The sequence below is a fragment of the Mus caroli genome, chromosome 14 (assembly GCF_900094665.2).
Source record: "Mus caroli chromosome 14, CAROLI_EIJ_v1.1, whole genome shotgun sequence".
Lineage (NCBI taxonomy): Eukaryota > Metazoa > Chordata > Mammalia > Rodentia > Muridae > Mus > Mus caroli.
The window spans coordinates 107253807-107273884 of NC_034583.1; the positions used below are offsets into that span (position 1 = coordinate 107253807).

At 44.3% G+C, this 20078-nt stretch overlaps 1 protein-coding gene across 1 annotated transcript in view; it reads right to left on the reverse strand.

Annotated features, from left to right (window-relative positions):
- The window catches only part of Dct (dopachrome tautomerase), a 40367-nt gene that overhangs the window by 12330 nt on the left and 7959 nt on the right, over nucleotides 1–20078 (reverse strand). The window contains exons 2-6 of the mRNA XM_021181290.1: nucleotides 18541–18840; nucleotides 16152–16252; nucleotides 15293–15459; nucleotides 12256–12435; nucleotides 9985–10120 (exon numbers count right to left, since the gene is read on the reverse strand). Of these exons, the coding sequence (XP_021036949.1) occupies nucleotides 9985–10120; nucleotides 12256–12435; nucleotides 15293–15459; nucleotides 16152–16252; nucleotides 18541–18840 (884 nt within the window). The remainder of the gene's footprint in view (nucleotides 1–9984; nucleotides 10121–12255; nucleotides 12436–15292; nucleotides 15460–16151; nucleotides 16253–18540; nucleotides 18841–20078) is intronic.

Consider the following 20078-nt stretch of genomic DNA (forward strand, 5'->3'; position numbering starts at 1 on the left):
CACTCACACACACATACACACACATACACACACACACACATACACACATACACACACACACACACACACACACAGGGCAGTCAGTGGGTGTATTTCCCTGTCATTCTGGAGAAGTTTTATCAGACAAAAACAGTGATCTGGTTAAATCTGTATGGTGAGAAGACACACTGGAGAGACTGTCCAGTGGTTAAGAGAATATCTTGCTCTTACAAAGAACCGTGATTCATTACACAGCAGTTACATGGTAGCCCACAAGTGCCTGTAGTTCCATAGAATCTGACCCTCTCTGTTGACCCCAAAGAACATCAAAGTGCATATGGTGTGCAGATAGATATACATGCAAGTACTCACACATGCACATAAACAAAATAAAATTCATCATTAATTTAAATGGATATAATAGTACTATATATGTGTGGTGGTTTAAATATGCTTGGCCCAGGGAGTGACACTATTAATCAGTGTGGTCTTGGAGGAAGTGTGTCACTGTGGGGATGGGCTTTGAACTCCTTTGTTCAGGCTCCTCTCAGTGTGGAAGAGAACCTCCTCATATTCACCTTGCAATGCCCGTATCCTGGCTGCTTCTAACCAAGGTGCAGAACTCTCAGTTCCTTCTCCAGCACCATGTCTGCCTGGACCTTGCCATGCTTCCTGCCATGATGATAATGGATTGAACCTCTGAATCTGTAAGCCAGCCCCAATTAAGTGTTGTCCTTTATAACAGTTACCTTGGTCATGGTGTCTCTTCACAGCAATGAAACCCAAACTAAGACAAAATGAAATATATGCATGCAAATATGTATGCACATATACCTATGAATATGCTGTATATAATATGAATGACATGTAGAGGAAACTGAACCCTGGCAACTTAGTAGTTAATTCCTTGAGGGGAAAAATGTTTATGATTTTAAAATTTTTGAGCAAATACAAACATTAGGTGCAATGGGGTACTGCTATTAAAGCATCAACTTCTAAGAGATGTGGCCAGTTCAGCAAGCATCCTCTGTGAGAGCTGAAGAGAGAGCTCTGTGGTGATGTGAGGGTCCAGTCTGCCCAGAGCTACCTCCAGGCTATTTTTTTGTTGTGGAATCAGCAAAGCCCTAGGGGACGGAAACCGAAGCTGATGCTAGACCATCTAGATGTGCACATAAACTATGGCTTGAGGCTAAAGTCGTATTTTACCTGACTGATAAGGAGGTATATTTAATTCAGTCCTTGGACTGACTTAGTTCTCAAAAGTGTGTGTTTGTACTTATAAAGCCTAGTGCTGAAAAGACATTTTAGCATCTGCCAAAGTAACATTCCCAGACCAAACGGGACCCACAGAGACCTTTGCCCATGGTGGTCACCCATCCTCGTCGGTACTTCAGCTCTTCTAGATCTTATTTAGACATGATACTACTTAAGAGGTGTGCACTGTGTGTCTGCTACATTGAACTGCATATTTAAAAAGTCAACACTGTGTTTACGAAGCATAAATACAGTAAAAACCAATGGCCCCATCTTTTCAAAAGACATGAAAAATTATTCAGACATCCATTTCCCCAATTAGTGTTGTCTCTGCTTAGCACTACACTGTCTCAGTTATAATGAAAGCCATTGTGATGAATCAAGCTAAGAACTGTCTCAACTGAGGAAGTCTGTCAGTGGAGTGGGAAACCTTCCTAGCTGGTTTCTCATGCCTCAGCTTCTCTGGATCTTATATTCTCCACGTTTCAAAAGAAGAGTATAGTTTAGCATCGAGTGCTATGTGAGGTTAAAACATTGTGTTTATGTCCATACCTATAGAATAGGAACTGTCCCTGAATAGATGCTTAATAATAAACAGCTTCTTAATAACAGAAAATGAGGTTTGGAGGGCAGATCCCAGGGCCCACACCTAGTAGGCACACAGTCTACTAACCAATGTCTGCCCCTAAAAAAAGTCACTGCACATGTGGCTGGGCCAGACTGCATGTGGCATCAATGAGCACACCAGAGTCTCCTAAACTAAAAATAAATTAATAAGATAATCGTTTTAAAATTACCTGAACATGTTATCAGCTTTCCCATTAAAAACATAAATAAATAAATAAACAAACAAACAAACAAACATAAAAAACAAAGGATGTTGCGATTTGTTGGTCACTTAAAGAACAAATTAGTCTCACTAACTCTGGTTCTTTTGGATATTTTTGTTATTTAAAAAAAATTACACAGAAGTCACGATGAAATGAACATATGGGTCGTATAAAAGCAAGTGTTCGCGAGATTTTTAGATGCATAGAGAAGGTGCTCAGTTTCATTTATAGGAGAAATTCAAATTAGAACTTCTTCTACCAAAGTAGCAAAGAGGAGAAGGCAAGACAGCACAGGGCCAAAGGTATAATGTCAAAAGTAGGGGCTAGCAATGACCGTGAATGTGCCATGCAGGAGTTAGGAGGGACTGTTCTTCAGTCTTCAGGGGCAACTCAGGATTTTTATCAAATGCCCAATGCTTTATCCTCACTCCTGTCCAAGGACTCTATCCTGTCTTCTCACCTCAGCTGCTCTGCATTATTTACCTTAATGTTATTGGTAACTCAAAAGATTAGGACCTGGTAAATGCCTGTTGTGACTTCAATGTGATTTGTCCCCATCACAATCCATGTTTAACAAACTTTAGTCCCCAATGTACAGGTGTTGAGAGGTAGTGGGAATTTTCAGTGATTAAGGCACGAGGGACCTATCTCCTGGTAGTCAGCAAGTGGCTGAGCAGGCCTAGCAGGGCCAGAGTCCCACTCCTATAGTAGAAGTACATTTGGCTTCCTGGGCCCTTGGCTTTCTCTCTGGAGAAATGCTCTCTTGCTGTCTGACCTCACCAGGAGCCGATGCTACACCAGGTCTTCCAGTCTAGATCACAGCTGCACAACCTCAGACCTCTCACATCTGAGGGATGCCTGCCATTGTCATATACATATAGGCTGAAGCAGTGCCTATCTATGGGTGACTGTTAAATTTCTGATGGTAAATCTATACAATAGATTACCAACAACCAGAGTAAAGGGAAAGAGATTAGCCTTTATTAACTAACGTATGTATGCTGACATGGAAGGGAACAGAAAAGGAATGGGGAAGGGAAGGGGAGGGGGAGGACAAAGGGAAGGGGGAGCCGGGAGGGGAGGGAAGAAAAGGGTCTATAGTATATTTTCAATTAGCTGAATGGATATAACCTGTTTGCTTCCATGTTTATAAAATATACCTAAAGAAAAATGGTAACAAGTGGCTGAAAGATAGCAACAAGGCTTCATTTAGACGTTTTTCATTGTGAACCTTGGGTGTACATTATTAATGTTGGAGGTGCAGTCTAGTGGCAGAGCACATGATTAGCATACATGAAGCCCTGGCTTCAATCCCCAGCACCAAATGAGATTGAAATACTAAGAAACAAAGTAACAACTTTATAATTAAGTGAAATAAGTAGAAATATAGTGTATGTCACTAATATATTATAATTGTTGCTATAGATAACAAAACATGAAAGAAAGTAAGTATAAAAATTGGAATGGTGGCTAAAGAGGTGACTCCGTGATTAAAAGTGCTTGTTACTCTCTCAGAAGACCTGGGTTCAGTTCCTAGCATTCACACAGTGTTCTCTAGCTGGAACTCCAGCTTTCCCGCGCCCTCTTGTGGACACTGTGGACACTGCATGCACATGGTGCAAATATGAACCAGCAGGCACACACAATATACACACAAAATAAAATTTTACATTTAAAACCTGAACATGCAACTATGAGGATTTTTAAGCTTTTCTTCAGGCTAGAGAGATGGCTCAGTGGGTAAAGCACTTGCCACATATGTGTGAGGATCCCCAGGGTCCACATTAAAAGCCAGGTGCTAATGAGTGAATGCCAAAAATTCTGGAGAACTCAGAAACAGACACATGCCAGGATTCCACTGACCAGCCCGTTTAGCTGAATCAGTGAGCTCCAGACTTAGTGTGAGACGCTGTCTCAAACAATAAGTGGAGAACAGTTGAGACACTTTATATTACTCTTTGGAGTACACATGGGCACTCATACACCCTGGTCTCTATTGCTGCAGTAAGGACAGACTGTGCCCAAAAACCACTTGAGAAACATTGTTTCAGCTCACAGCTGTAGCCCATCAGGAAACGAGGTCAGGAACTCAAGGCAGCAACTAAGGCAGAGACCACCATGGAGGAGTCTTGCTTACTAGCTTGCTTCTCCTGGCTTGCTCACTTTGTCTTCCTATATGCCCCAGGACTCCCTGCCCAAGAGAGACGCCATCTCTCATGAACTGAGTCCTCCCACATCGATCATCAAGGGAGAAAATGCCCCACAGGCTAGCCCATGGGTCTACCCTGAGAAGACTTTTTTTTTTTTTCAGTTGAGGTTGCTTCCCCTCGGATGATTCTAATTTGTGTAGGGTGACAAAATGTATGTGTGTGTGTGCATGTGTGTGTGTGTGTGTGTGAGAGAGAGAGAGAGAGAGAGAGAGAGAGAGAGAGAGAGAGACTGAGAGATAGGCAGAGGCAGAGGCAGGCAGAGGCAGAGAGAGATGGTAAGACTGGCTTTGGGGGCTTAGTCCATTTATAGTTATTGTACATGGAAAACAACCTCATGAGCTAGCTATCACTGTCTAGTCAACTAGAGGTCTTCCCAACCATCTTGCAGTGCTTAGAACACATCATGTGTCCCTTGCAAAGGATAACTCTAAAGCACAAAGAGATGCACTTCGCAGCCAGACGACTTGTACTGAGAAGATGTAAGAGGGCCGGTGAGGCTGCGGAGAAAGGTGACCATTCCCACTGCTGGTGTAGTAAAGCAATGGCGGGAGATGACAGAGTAGGTCCGAGAAATCGAGAAGTGAGACTGCTGTGTGCTCCTGAATTCCACCGCAGGACTTAGATCTAAAGCGGGTAGTATATCAAATGGCACCTGCAGTTTCTCAGCATGCTACTCACAATAGTCAACACATGGAAATAACTTCCGTGCATAATGGAAGACGTGCCCTTAAATGGCGGTGCAAGGGCTGAGAGTGTAGCTCTGTTGGTAGGCTTTAAGCCTGCATGTAGCCCTGGATTTCATTCCACAAACCGCGTAAGCTGTGTCTTGAAAACCAGAATTAAATTAGATTAAAAAGTGATGTATATGTGTATATGTACAATAGAAGACTGTTACTTTTTTTTTTTTTAACATAGGGTCTCCTATAGGCCATTGGCTACATGAAATTCCCATGTAGTCAATGATGGCCTAGAGTTCCTGAGCCTCATGCCTCTAGCTCCTGAGTGCTGAGACTACAGGTGTGTAGCCTGGGTGAGCTCATACCCATGCTCAATGGGTATGTTCAGTTCTTAAAGATAACACCTGTGAGTCTGCAGCACATGCGTGGGTGGGAAAAGCTGGGTGCAGAGAGAAACAAACACACCTGCGGGGCAGGATAAACTGGGCAAAGAGAGACTGACTGCCCAGCCCATCTCTAAGATGCTTCCTCTGGGATAAGTGTCCTGAGGCTCTGGGTAGAATGGCACGTTTTAGCCCAGCTTCTTTCTCAGCAGTTAACTGTTGAATTTTACAGTGTATTGGCTTCCCCATTTTCTGGACTATATCTAAATTTAATACAGAAGAGAGCGGTGCTTAGCTTCCCTGTAGCCTAATCTCATTTTCCATGATAAATGTGTGGACTTGCTGCAACTTGTAAGAATTATTAGAATTTCAGACATTGCTTCAGAGGTCCCTCCCCTCTTCCTTACGTTCTGCCTTCTCTTCCTTCTTATTGCGATCCTACACAACTTTGAAGTTCTATTGCTTGTAGAGATTTTACAAAAAAAAATTTTAACGAAAGCTGTGCGCAGCATAGTTGCATAAATTGACTCACAAATCTGAAATTCCTGAAGCTATAACTCTGTCAACTAAAATAGTTTACCCTAAATCTTGGGGCGTAAAATCATTTAAAGCTGACTTGGTGTCAACATAAACCTGTTTGTAAACAGCCTTCAGTAAGTGTGTGTGTTGAAAATAGTGATGAAACACTGTTCCTCCACCTTCCAGGAGAGGCTCTGGCTTTCTGTTTCGTGGTTGCTGTTCTTGTTTTATGTATATAATAATATATTATTACTCCCCAAAATTTTCAATATGGAAGATACTAAAAGTAATGAAGACCAAACAACTAAATACATAGTATCCTTGGACTACATGTAAGCTGCAGGGTTTTGTTTTGTTTTTATTAACAAACTTACCATGTGGGTTCTCACCTAGGACAGGAAACGCATATGACAACAGTGATATTCCAGAAGCTAAGGTTTATGAGTTTAAGGCCAGCGTGGGTGACATAGTAAGACCCCACTGCAGAATAGAAAATAAGAAAGGCAGAAGGAGAAATTGAGAAGATGGGGAAAGTGCCCTATATTGCAAACCAAGAATGCTGGTCCCTTAGGTTAAGAGTCGGCAAAGTTAAAAAAAAAGAAAAAGAAAAACTATGAGATCATAGTGCTAGGTTAAATAAGGCAACTGCAAAATGTATACCACATGGACCTACTGCCTGTCTATGTAGCGTTTTATTGGGATACCACATTCAGTCGTCTGTGCATTATCTATGGCTGCCTACACACTTCAGCCAGGGATACAGCTCAATGTTTGTTGAGCATGCAGTAGAACTCAGGTTCAGTTCCCAGCACTGATTAGAAAATAAATTAAAGCAAGGGAGGGAGGCAGGGGTGGAGCGAGAGCAGCAGAGGAGGTGGAACAGAGAGGAAGCTGAGTTATTGAGTAGCTGCAGCTGAGGCTTTCAGGCCCGAAAACCCCAGAATGTTGCTATCTGGTCACTTACAAAAAATGTGACCTGTCTCTGTAGGCTTTAACGGAGTTCATGGGCTTCCTCAGAAAGGCAGCAGTCCTACAGAAAACCCGTCTAGTGCCATTGCCATTATTTCCTTTAGGAGTAGAGGAAGGTTTGTCCTCATCTTCAATCTGTCAGAGGACCTCATGGTTTTTACTGAAGTAACCAGAATTACTTACAAGAGAAGCTATAAAATTGCCCTTATGAATACAGATTGTGTACATAAATGTACAGTTGATGCTGCACACTTGAACAAGACCTCCCTAGAGACATACAGTCTCAGGGAAGGCAGATTAAGTACCAGAAACCTAGACATGTGCTCATGGCTGGGGTGGTAGCCAAGGAAATGATCTGAAACGTGGAGTCAGAAACCCCAGGCAATGCCAGCATGAGGCAAATGGGATGAATGGTTGCTGGTGCCTCACAGGTGAGTCCCCACCTGGTCAGAGGCAGGGTTCAACCATCCACAACGGCTGACAAACCCATCAGGTGTTAGGGCTGTGCAGACCTGAGAGGAGAAGCAGTTTCTAGAAGGAACGATCACCCATCTCCTCTCTTGATGGAGACTCAAGTCTATGTCAAGTTGCCTTGCTTAGCCCCAACTTGACGTAGACTTGAGTGTCTGTCTTCTTATGGTGCTGCACAGCCTCCCGGGAGCCCACCAAGACAAACATGTAGAAACTGATGAAGCTGTGAGTTGAGAAGTTCATTCACTCACGTCCGTGTGGAAGCTCACGCTCAGTTGGTGTGCCTACATTCAGAGATGCGACCTGAAAGGAGGTGTCAATGTTTGTTGTCAAGCAAGAGTAGGGCCCTGATGTGATAGGATTGGCGTCCTTCTAGGAAAGAGCATGCGCGAGCTTATGCCCCGCCTCTTCCCATCACTCAAGCTCACAGCGAGGAGGTCCAGGAAGAAAGCTGTCGGAGACTGAATGTGAAACGTCCCCTCCAGACTGCTGCGTTTGAATATCTAGTTCACAACTCGTGGCACTCCTCCAGAAGGTATGATGGAATATTTGTGGGCGGAGCCTTGCTGGAGGAAGTGGCTCACTGTGGGAGGTTTTATAACCAGATCCCACTTCCTGTTTACTCGGCTTCCTGCCTGTAGTTGCGATGGGATGGGACCAGAGCCCTCTCTGGCTTGTTGCCCTGATTTCTCCACCACGATCACCTGTGTCCCCTTATACTGCAAGCCAAAAATGAACATGTGTTCCCTTCCTGTTATTTCTTGTCATGTGTATTAGTCACAGTAATAAGAAAAGCTAATACAGGAACCTTCATCAAATGCTAAATGTGTTGATCTTACACTGCTGACCCCCTGCCCAGAACAGTAGCAGCTGTTCACACTAACAAGTCAGTAGTGTGTTATTACAAAAATCTGAGCAAGCTACATTAATACAATTCAACAAAGGAAAACAAGGAAATTTCTGGAAGAATCTAAATGCAAAATATTATCAAAGATTTAAAGGACAAAGGGGGACATTTTTTCTTACGATGGATCCTAAATTCACCTAAGACACACAGCTCTGAACAGAGCGGGAAAATAAGCGGTGTGATTTGAGGGCCTCCGGGGCAGACACCTCGAGGGAGGTCAGCAGTTGAAAACTGGTATTGCCGTTCTATAAATCCTCTCAGGCAACTCTGATGAGCTTTTCTTCAGAAAGAAAAGCAACCTCAACATCCAGGAGCTGGCCTGGTACTGTCAGCCTGGCCCGGATGCACTCTCTCAGACATCATCAACATCAGCAACAGACAGGGCCCTCTGTGATGGTGGTGGGTCAGGACCAAACCATTATAACTCCATCGGCATGTCTGAGCACAGACAAAATACCCAGTACTCTTTGCTGTCTGCTACAAATGACTGGTGCTGATGTGCCAATAAACAATATTTAGTCTGCCCTCCTATGGGCACGGGCTTTCAGTAGCCACTGATAGAAACACCCTTTCTTCATGACACAATTGACCTGGAGTAAAACTCCCCTGCTTTTCTCTCCACAAAATAGCGGGCGGGCACCAACCCAATGCCTAACCGTCTTTTCTAATGTCCATTGGCCAGGGCTTTTCCAGCCTCCTCATTCCCTCCCTGTAAGGAGTTATAATAATTCAATGTATTCATCTGTGGGAGAAGGAAACAGACACCCCATGCTCCAAGCCTTCGTTGGATAGCTGAACTCCAGTTAACAGCAAACCTCGTGTATGCTATGTGATTCCTCTACATACATATCTATTATGATGAAGTTTAACTTATCAACCAGGAGTAATTAACCAACTAATAAAATACTATAAAATAATAATAATAATAATAATAGCTTGCTATAATAAGTTCATGTAAATGTGAACTATTAAACTATCTCATATCATATGCATCTTTCCTCTTCTTCCAGACTATGGTTGAGCATGAGTAACTAAGCCACCAAAAAGGAGTCTGTCCTGTCTTTCATGGCTGTCTCCTGCTCTGCCTCTCATGGTTATCTCCTGTTCTGCCTCTCATGGCTGTGTTTCCTGTCCTGTCTCTCATGGCTATCTCCTGTCCTGTCTCTCATGGCTGTCTCCTATCCTGTCTCTCATGGCTGTCTCCCATCCTGTCTCTCATGGCTGTGTTTCCTGTCCTGTCTCTCATGGCTGTCCCCTGCCCTGTCCCTCATGGCTGTTTCCTGTCCTGTCTCTCATGGCTCTCTCCTGCCCTGTCTCCTCTCCTGGGTTCACATCACTACTGTGGCTGAGAACATTTGTGCTTCCCATCCAGCCGGCATCCCCTTTTCTCCTCCTTTCTTGCTACCCAAGCCTTTGTTTCCTCTAGTGAACCAACAAGTATAGTCTGTGTGCAATGTACACTCTTGAACTCTGTTCATTCACCAAGGAACACCTTTTACAGTTGTGCTAATTTGTGGTATACAGTTTGTTAGGTTACTGACAGAATTCTGCTAACTTGTAAACTCCTGGTTAAGTCTATCTAAATCCTACCATTCCTAAAGGATTGGTTTATGAGTAGGGACTTCATGTGCTACTGACCCATATGCCCCATATGGCTTAACATTGAAGTATATAGGCAGAGGGGGTATTGTTTACAGAGTGAAACTTCACCAAAACTTCACTGCAAAGCCAACGAACCCTACAAAACATTTAGAAACAGCTTCATAAGTTCTGAGTCTAACATACCACAAACACAGGGTCGTTGGCCGCTGAGTGTGGCAAGGCATTGGTCCCGTTCAGGAAGGAGTGAGCCAAGTTATGAAGGTTCATGACTTGAGAGTCCAGTGTTCCGTCTGCTTTATCAAACCCTTCCAGTGCATTCCTGAGAGAAACCAGAGTGTGGTGACTTCAGTGAAGATCATCAAAAGTCTCAACATTACCCAGCCATCTTCTCCTCTAATCCTGGATAAGGATAGCAGAGGCATTGCCGCTAGTTGACTAAGGATTCTTTCACCTCCACCTTTTTGTTTAATCTTCTGCAAGGGGAAGCAACCCAGTCAATGCTGCCCCTGCATCTGCTGGGTTACATTGTTCTCTTTGTGCACAGTATAACTATGTATCTTTATTCTTATTTTCTGTACCCTTGAAAGACAAGGACTATGTTTCCTTCATAATGTTACTATCAGGGCTTTTTCTCTCTCCCCCATGCATGACCTGTTCTCTTTCTCTACAAATCCCAACTCCACACACATAAATTGTATAACTTATACCAGTCTAGGAGCAGGGTAGGCAGAACTTAAGTTCAGGAATTTTGCTGAATGTATCATAACTATGTATGTTCCTAACCAACTCTCAAACGGTGACAGTGATTATGATGCAAGAATCATAAGACCACTCTCAGCTCAAACCTAGAGAGAGTGCAGACTAACTTACTAGCATTTTTATCACAAGGAAAAATGAATGCGTGCTTCTTTTTTAAAACAGTCTTAAAATGTTACCCTTTGTCTACTTTTTTTGATTATTTGAAACAGAATCTCATTGGCTGTCCTGCAAATCACTATGCAGGCCAAGTTGGCCTCAGACTCATAGAGACCTGCCCTGCTTCTACCTCCCAAGTGCTGTGATTAAAGGTGTGCACAATCATGCTCAGCCCTTTGCCTACTTTTATTTTGATTTTTTATTAGATATTTTCTTTATTTACATTTCAAATGCTATCCCAAAAGTTTCCTATACCCTCCCCACGACCTGGTCCCCTACCCACCCTCTCCCACTTCTTGGCCCTGGCGTTCCCCTGTACTGGGGCATATAAAGTTTGCAATACCAAAGGGCCTCTCTTCCCAATGACGGCCAACTAGGCCATCTTCTGCTACATATTCAGCTAGAGACACAAGCTCTGGGGGTACTGGTTAGTTCATACTGTTGTTCCACCTATAGGGTTGCAGGCCCCTTTCAGCTCCTTGGGTGCTTTCTCTAGCTTCTCCATTGGGGGCCCTGTGTTCCATCCTATAGATGACTGTGAGCATCCACTTCTGTATTTGCCAGGCACTGGCATAGCCTCATATGAGACAGCTATATCAGATTCCCTTCAGCAAAATCTTGCTGCCTTTGCCTAGTTTTGACACCGCTCTAAGGGCCATGCCCACTTCAAGCATCAGGTTCAAGCCCTGATACATTCAGTAAAATTCCTGAAATTGAGTTCTACCTACCCTGCCCCTAGCGCAGTATAAGTTATGCAATTTATGTGTGGGAAGTTGGGGGCTTGTAGAGAAAGAGAACAAATCCAGTTTTGACGCAGGTGACCTTCTCTCCCGTGGGCACCTCGTGCATCTTTGTGAGAACCTGATGTTCATACATATTCGTCACCGATCTTCTGTGGTGTGACGAACCTGATATCTGATCTTCAGGTTTCAAGAATCAAGTTATTATGTTGTGCGATATTTTGAACTAAATCCAAAAAGATCTCCTGAGAGTCAGACCCCAGTATTATGATCTGATGAGCTTCTAATGTCAGATTTAAGGAAGTGGGTAAGAAAAGGATAATAAGAGTTTGCACACTGTTAAAGTATGATAGTTAGTGTGATGCCATGGCTCCAAGGTAATGCCTGCATGTGTACAGAAATCAGAAATTAGGATGGCATTGAATTTAGAAGCTAGCAAAACTACCGTCTTGGTAAGAGTATATTTCTCAACATTAACACCTCCCTTTCCTTGTTCTTAAGCCTTTCCCGAATATTTAGATTTGGAGGTGTCTGCCAAAACCTGGATTCCTTCGGTCCCACTAGTGCGGTGGTTCTCAACCTGTGGGTTGTGACCTCTTTGGCAAACTTCTAGCTTTAAAAATTATTTACCTTACAATTCATAACAGTAGGAAAATTAAAGTTATAAAGTAGCAATGAACACAAGTTTATGGTTGGGCGTCTCCTCATCATGAGGAACTGCAAGAAAGGGTCTCAGCGTTAGGAAGGGTGGAGAGCACTGCTCGGGGGCTGGGAGTGGGGGGAAGAGCCCACTGCCTACCTGAAGCTGAAGGTAGAGTTCTGGAAGAAGGGGGGACTGTCAAACTTCTGGAGAGTCAGGCAATCCTGCACGTTTTTTAAGGTTGGCAGTTTCTCATTATTTCTGCCTACTTTGTTTCTTCTCAGCAAACCTTCATAGGTTCCATTACACAGTGTGACCCGGCGGTTGTAGTCATCCAAGCTAAGATTTGTAAGATTAAAAATGAGATGTCTTAACTTTGTGAATGGTATCGTGAATTTGATCCAAGCAAACCCATGAGGGGTGTGGTCATTAATTACCTTACAAGGTCCAAACTCGGTGTAAAAAAAAAACATTGCCCTTAAAAATAAGCATGGAAAGAGACATTTCAGAAACGTGGTTGCCCAAACAAGAATACAGGAGTGAATGTAATAGTAATTATCATTCCATTCAAAAGCCAGTGATGGGTTTACAAGCTAAGTGGTGACAACTGTAATTGTAATTGAGCTTGGGAAGATTAAAGGGGTAACACAGCAGCTTCTATTACACAGCCAGTTGGGGAGGAATATCTGTGAAGAACTGGGAAAAGCATTTAGAACAACTGGAGACTCATAGGAAGCCAAAGAAACAGCTATAATTATACAAATAAAATGCAGTAATAAAATATTATGAAAGTCTTAAATACCTGGATTTGATTGTCCTACATTGAATGCATACATGCACACACAGTTATCAATAGTATACCCTGTAATTTCTGTAATAAAAATAATATTAGTCCCTATGCTTATTTGCATGAATGTCTGTGCACATGTATGTGGGGGTACAAAAACCTGAGGGTCACGTTTCCTTAGCTGGAAGCCAGCAAACACCAGCAAGCCTCTTCCACTCCTCGGCCTTGGAGCTGGGCTTACAGACCTGCCTGGGACGCCCAGCTTACCCAGTGCGTGCTGGGATGCAAATTCTAGTCTCACAGTTTCTCATCAAGTACTCTTAACCACTAAGCCTTCTCTCTGTGCTTGAGATAATAATTTTTAAAAGTACAAAAAATAAAAAAGCCATATTAGGAACTGTGTGAAGACAGTTGGAAATGAACAGTTAGGTGGTAAGCGCAAGGCTGAGAGGGAGGGTCCACAAGGTACGCGTGCGGCTGGCAGCCGGGGATCTCACCATCAGAGTACTGATGCATGGGTGGAGGTAGATCTGAAAGACATAACTGCATGGGATACAGAGAGTGCAAGGAAAGAGTGGTGAGAAGAAAAAGGTGAGAATATGCAAAAACGGAGAGTGCCAGGACCCCAACCTCAGCAACAAAGGCCTCCCAGGCATCATTTCCAGAGTGTGTTCCAGAGAGATGGTCTGTGAAATAGAAGTCCCCAAGTCAGACATGTTTTGGTTCCCATAGATGAAGAGTAATATATTTGTCTTCATCTAGGGAGGCTAGAAGATGTTCCAAATATTTTTTTTAAAAAGACACTTTGAACTCAGTATTCTTTAGACTTTCGCAAACACAGAAACTTCTCATGTCACTTACGAATAGACAAAGGCACGGAGGCAATGGTGCTCTGTGGAACTGAGTAGAGTTGAGCAAGGGTATCTAGAACATCCTTCTAGCTGAGGCCCCGACGGAGGGCTTGAGGGCACGTGCAGAACACAGAAGATGTTCCTCTGGCAGGCCTAGACCCCTCAGAACACACACGCATCCCAGGGCAGGCCCCTCATCACACACATCCACCCCAGGGCAGACCCCTCACCACACACACACACACACACACACACCCCGGGCAGGGAACACACCTCCACCCAGGGCAGGCCCCTCAGAACAACTATGTGCCTAGAAGCAGTGCTGGCCAGGGAGGTAGACCCTGATGTCAGTGGATGGTGTGGGATAGGAAAGCAGAGTGCAACTTAAAACATGGGAATTTGGAGAGAACAAAATAAATGAAAGAAGGCCGAGAAACCTCTTAAGGAATCCTCTTGTGAGGCCTAATTGTTTCCCCTTATCCACAATTTTGTTTTTTATGGTTAGTTCCCTGCATTCAACTCTGGTCAAAAATATTCCAACAGTGCGCTGAGAAACTGAAGCATTTTTGAAAGAAGAAGAGAGACTAGGCTCACGTAGGTCTTCTTCAGAACAGTGTCATGATTGTTCCATTTTATTATAGTTGTTGTTAATCTTTCCGTGTGCCTAATTCATAAGTTTAAATTTTGTCATAAGTAGGAAAAGTCAGAATGCATAGAGTTTGGTGCTGAGGTGCCAGGTAGTCCTGGGAATCCTAGAAGAGACTCCCAAAGGCCAAATGAGATTTTGAACTGCACATACGCAGAGAAACAAGTCCCTGGACTCTGGGTCACGTATTTCCTCGTGTGACCTTCAGGGATTGGGAGCTATTGTTGAGCCTCTCACATCCAAGGCTGGTGCTTGTCTCCCATACAACCCCTCAGGAACTTGTGGCCCAGATACACCACCTTACTTCCAGAGGTGTAAGAGGGGTGCATGATGCTCCCACACCTAGGACCTGCCACCTATCCATACCCTCCTTGCCTTCCCACTCATCGAGCCAGAGTCTGTGCCTCTTTTCTGTCTCAGAACCATCAGCTCCATGCCTTTGAGGACTTGTCTGGACTCCCTTCTTGGCTTCACACACACACACACACACACACACACACATTACAGAACTTCTCAGACTGCTTGGTAATTTATTTACCACAAATTGATCTCTGCAAACACAGAGCAGCTGGATCTTCTTCGCCCTTGTGTTCCCAGAAGTGTTGCCTCACCAAGGGTAGGCTTGATACTCGTCAGATGGCAGCCAAGGGCTAGAACTGCTCCCAGCTGTGAAGTGGTGCTCCTGGTCTCAAAATGATGCCCAAGTACACTCAACTCAAAAATAGAAGTTCCATACATCTACTTTTTAATTTCAGAGGTTGAACGTTTAAATTCCTGCCTCCCATAGGAAAACTGCCTTCAGAAACAAGTAAACATAACTCCATGTTCCACAGAAAGAGAAATATAAAGAAACACATTGTCTATCACCAAGAACTAAGTGAAGACCGTCTGAAGAGTTACACTGCCCATTACCTGTCACACACAATCTCCCAGGTAGAGAATCTTGAGTTCTGACTAATCAGTGTTGGGTCATCTTGTCTTGCTGCTCCAAGCAGCTCGTCTGTGCACACGTCACACTCGTTCTTCCCGGTTGCAAAGTTCCAGTAGGGCAACGCAAAGGACTCATTGCCAGTGAGTCTCTAAAAGCAAAGGGGGACCCCATCACTTTATGCATGTGACAGATGCTACACAAAGGCATGGAGGCAATGACTTGGCTTACTTCTTAGCCAAACTTAGAGCAAAACTACGAATACCAATCAGACTGACAAAGAAATATCAATATATAAAAATGTTTTTGTATATATTCACATAAATATATGTGTCACATATGCATTTGTTCACATGTATAAATAAGCACAATGCAATTGTTCTGCCTTAATACAGTAGGAATTCCTACCATTTGCAACAATGTGCCGCAATGTGCGACAACGCAGGACAATGTAGATGAACCTAGAGGACACTGGGCTAACTGAAGTAAACCAGATTCTAAAAAATGTTCCATAATCTCACTCATGTTTAACATCTGAAAAAGAAAAAATATCAAATGCATAGAATGTAGAAGGAATCTGGAAGATGCAAGTGTCTAAAGATCGAACATCCAGCAGCGGGGCAAAAGCATCCACGCTGGGTCACCATGCACAGGTAATTTGTCAAGAGAGCATACTTTAGATGCCTGACACCGAGAGAAAAGAAAGCTTCCTGAAACACTGAGAGTGCTGGTGGGGGGGGCGGGGGGTGTCCCACTAGTTATCACTGAAATAAGTGTATCAAACATCACATACTCCTTAAATGCAAATCCTTTTTAGATACTGAGCATGTGGCTTTGACCAACCTGGAGTTCTCTTTCCAGCCACAACAAATGGTACCTGTGCCATGTGACAAAGGCAGGCCCTTGGTGAGAGAAATCAATGGCCTTATAGGGGCGTCCTGGACCTAAAACAGTTGGGAAATAGAGATCAGAGAAGGAATTCTTAAGAAGTTAAACCTTACCAGGGGTATGTCTCTGTCCAAAAGGCCTACAGTTTCTTAGTTTAAAAACCATGTATCCATTTAAAAAGCAACATAAGAATAATGATAACAGAGTTTCGAAAGCAGTTAGCACTTTCACAAAGTCGTCAGTTTCACTCCTCAAACCTTTGTTTTTAGCAGAGAACTGGGAAACTCAAGCCAATTTCAGCAGCCAGGGTCCTGTTACATATTTTAATTTTTACACGACAATGCATTACAATAAAATGCTGTCTAAAAGTGTCAGTCCCTAAGGCCTAAATGAAATGCATTTTAAAGATTTTCTGACTTGCTCTTTAAGATTGGGTAAATTTATAACAGAAGAGATTGCTTAATAATGTAGCGACTTCAACCATGCTTGGTGCTAATGCAGCCTTTATACATCCAAAAAGAACTTTTCTTCAAGAATGCTGCCTCACCCATCAATCAGCTAGAACCACCCGCTGACAAGCATGGTCACTGAGACCAGAAGAGAAAAAAAATATATATGCTGGAGCCAATTTAGCTGGCCACTGGAACTGCCAATTTCAGTGAAGCGCTTTGGGCAATTTAACGCCCTTCTTGCTGCCTGCGCCATCCGTCTTCTGCCTTCCATAGCAGCTCTTGATGGTTATGCAGAAACTTCAGCTCACTTTAGTTCTTTCAAAGTACCTGTAATAACTTCAGAGAGCTGAACAGACATGAATATAAATTTAGTTCCCAGATAGGACCAGAAACTATAGTTTTCCTTTCCTCTTGAGAGGCTATCTTCTCATAAAGCAAAAATTCCTCAGAGTAATGACAGGAAAACGATAAAGGCTTTCAGCTTCATCTATGGATAAAGGAAGATGGATGCTTCCCCGTGAGGCAGGTTTTAACAACACTCACACTAAAAGCAGAACTTCTGTCACTGCTGCTGGCCACACAACCTTTCTAAAAAATGGCTTTTTGACTAAAGAAAAGTTTCGAGTTTTCTACACAAAACGATGAGAGGGACGCCAAAAGATGTGGACTGGTGCAGAGGTGCGGAGAGGGAGTGGGAGAGGGGGAGGGAGAGGGAGAGGGAGAGGGAGAGGGAGAGGGAGAGAGAGAGAGAGAGAGAGAGAGAGAGAGAGAGAGAGAGAGAGATGCATCGGGCCCAGGGCGCTCAATGACTTTGTTTACCCTGACCCAGGGAGGGGACCCAGAAGTAGGGACAGCACCAGAAATAGCCAAGTGTACAGGCTGTTATGAAAAGAGTCTAGCATGGACTCAAAGTTTCCTAGAGCACACCAATGGCTTCTCCTCAGTCCACGGGTAACTGGGGACGAAGCTGTAGCTGTTTGATGAGGTGACTATCAACTTCCAGTGCCATGTCCCACACAGACCCCACGTTTTAGGTTCTGGGAGAGTCCTCAATATTTCACAAGCATCATTTCATTATTATTGTGGAGGCAAGGAGCATGCGCACCACAGCACGTGTTGGGGTCAAAGGCCATCTTCGTGGAATCTGAGAAGCCTCTCAGCATTTTGGAATTGTGTTGCCAAGGAAGCATGAAGCTGAGCCATAGCAACGTAGAGTTCTTCTTGCTTAGCCGTGTGGATGATTATGCCTAAATTGGATGCTTTAAAAAGTGATGTAATGAGCTGATGATGCTCGTGGCCAGCAAGAACATAAAGACACGTGACACGCAAGCTCGGACACCTGAGTTCTATCCACGAAACCCACATCAGAGTAGAAGGAGAAAACGGTGACCCTGTCCTACAAGGAAGCAACCTCAAGCGAACTTCCAACTGAGTCTAAATACGTGTGAGTGAAGGGGTCGCCGCCTTTCTAGTACAGTACTACATTTCAAGACAAGGGAGTGCTGCGCTCCCTGGCATATGTTCGGTTAATTCTCCACTTTGAAGGAAAGGCCAGAGTCAGCTTTCAAGCCAAAGTTGATTTTTTTTTCCTGGAATCAGAAGGAATTTGCCTCCACTTTGCTCAGGCCTTTGAGGATTAAGTTTCACAGAGAGCTAGGATTAGACTCTGAAGCAGGAATATAAACTGGAGAGGTTTAAAGTAATGGCAGAACAGAAAGAAACGGCCTCTTTTGAGCTACAGGCGGTGTTTGGTAATTCTGCCAGACCTACGTGTAACCTCGCTGGAGGTTGCATCCCTGTTAATTAACTTGTATCAAATGACTTCCCATCCCATACCCCCACCCGGTCACAAGTCTCTAATGATGCGCGGTAAGCCAATGTGGGAAACCCACCTAATAATGTGTCTCGAACAGAATAATAATGGAGCCACACAAAAAAGTCATACACGCTGCAGTTGGCGATCTGGGGCTGGGTCCCGTTGGGTCCGAGCAGCCCCAGCCAGTGCTGCGTGGTGATCACGTAGTCTGGGTGGATACTCTTCTTGGCCAGGTCTAAGGCGCCCAAGAACTGCTCCCTCTCCTGGGCAGTCAGGGAATGGATATTCCGCCTTAGGATGGGCGGCTTCTTCCGATTACAGTCCGGGCCGGTCCAGCCGAACTTGCAGCCTCCACAATTATAACCAGCAAAGTTTCCTGATTTAAAAAAAGGGGGGGGGCGGGGGGAGATGAGAAATGAGTATGAGGTTATATACTTTGGAAGAAAATTCTCAGTTGGAATTCCAGGTAGAATGGAACAGAACAGATGATTATAAGGGGGAAGGAGGGGAGCTGACCCAAACGGGAAGACCAGGACAGGCCACAGAGAGAAAGCACCCGATAGGGCACAGAGAACCCTCCGAAAACCCAGGCCCCACGCTGCTGCCTTGTTCTTGGGCTTGCAGCCTCTACTACAATATGGAAATCATTTTTTATTGTTAAAGCAGAAGAGGAAGAAGGGGGAGGGGGAGGAAGAGGAGGCGGAGGGGAGGGAAGGGGAGGATGAGGGGCAGCGAAGGAGGAGGCTTAGTTCCCAGGACCTCAGCATGGGTCTAATTTTGAAAATCATGTTTTCAACATGGCAATTAAGATAAAATAAGAGCACGGGAGCGGCAGCCCCTTGCCCCGTATGAGCAAAGAGAAGACTCCAAAAGAACAGTGATCACCAGGAAGCGCAGGGAAGAGGTCGCAGGAGACAGGAGCCCTGAGGCCTCCACCACCAGAGCTAGTAGAAAATCACTTCTGTTCCTTCTGTCCCTGGCGGCAAAGGTTTGTTGCAGTGGCCCTAGCAAAGGAACTCTTCTGCTCTTGGGCGTCCCGGAGCTATCTCTTCTAACGTCCCCTGCACACCCCAACCTGGCCGGACCTTGCTAAGGTCCACAGTCTATTCCAGCCCACACTACTTGGCCGGCCCAGACTGCTTCACTGACTTAGTGAGCAATCCCAGCACTCAGTAGGCACAGACAGGTGGGCCTCTGTAAGACTGAGGCCAGCCTGGTTTACATAGTGAGTTCCAGATGAGACAGCCAGGGCTACGCAGTGTGACCCTGTCTGGAAAACGATGATGATGATGATGACGACGACAACGAAGACAACGACAATGACAACGACAAACAAGCTGACTTGCAGAATTTGGTTGGCATCTAACTTTAAAAACGCTGGTTCCTTTCACAAAGGAGGCAGCATTAAGACAAAAATTGATGTTGTCTGGCAAACCATGAAGGTGAATTAACTGCCGTGATGTGGAGAAGTGCAAATCCTTTAGAATTTTCTGTCTGCACAAAAGCATCTCTGCTTTCCCACACCCAAAAGACAAGAACTAGTGAGCGAGCTCTCGAATGCCCCCCCCCCCACCCCAGGACTGGTGACTAAGTCTAAATTCTTCCATTGCCTCT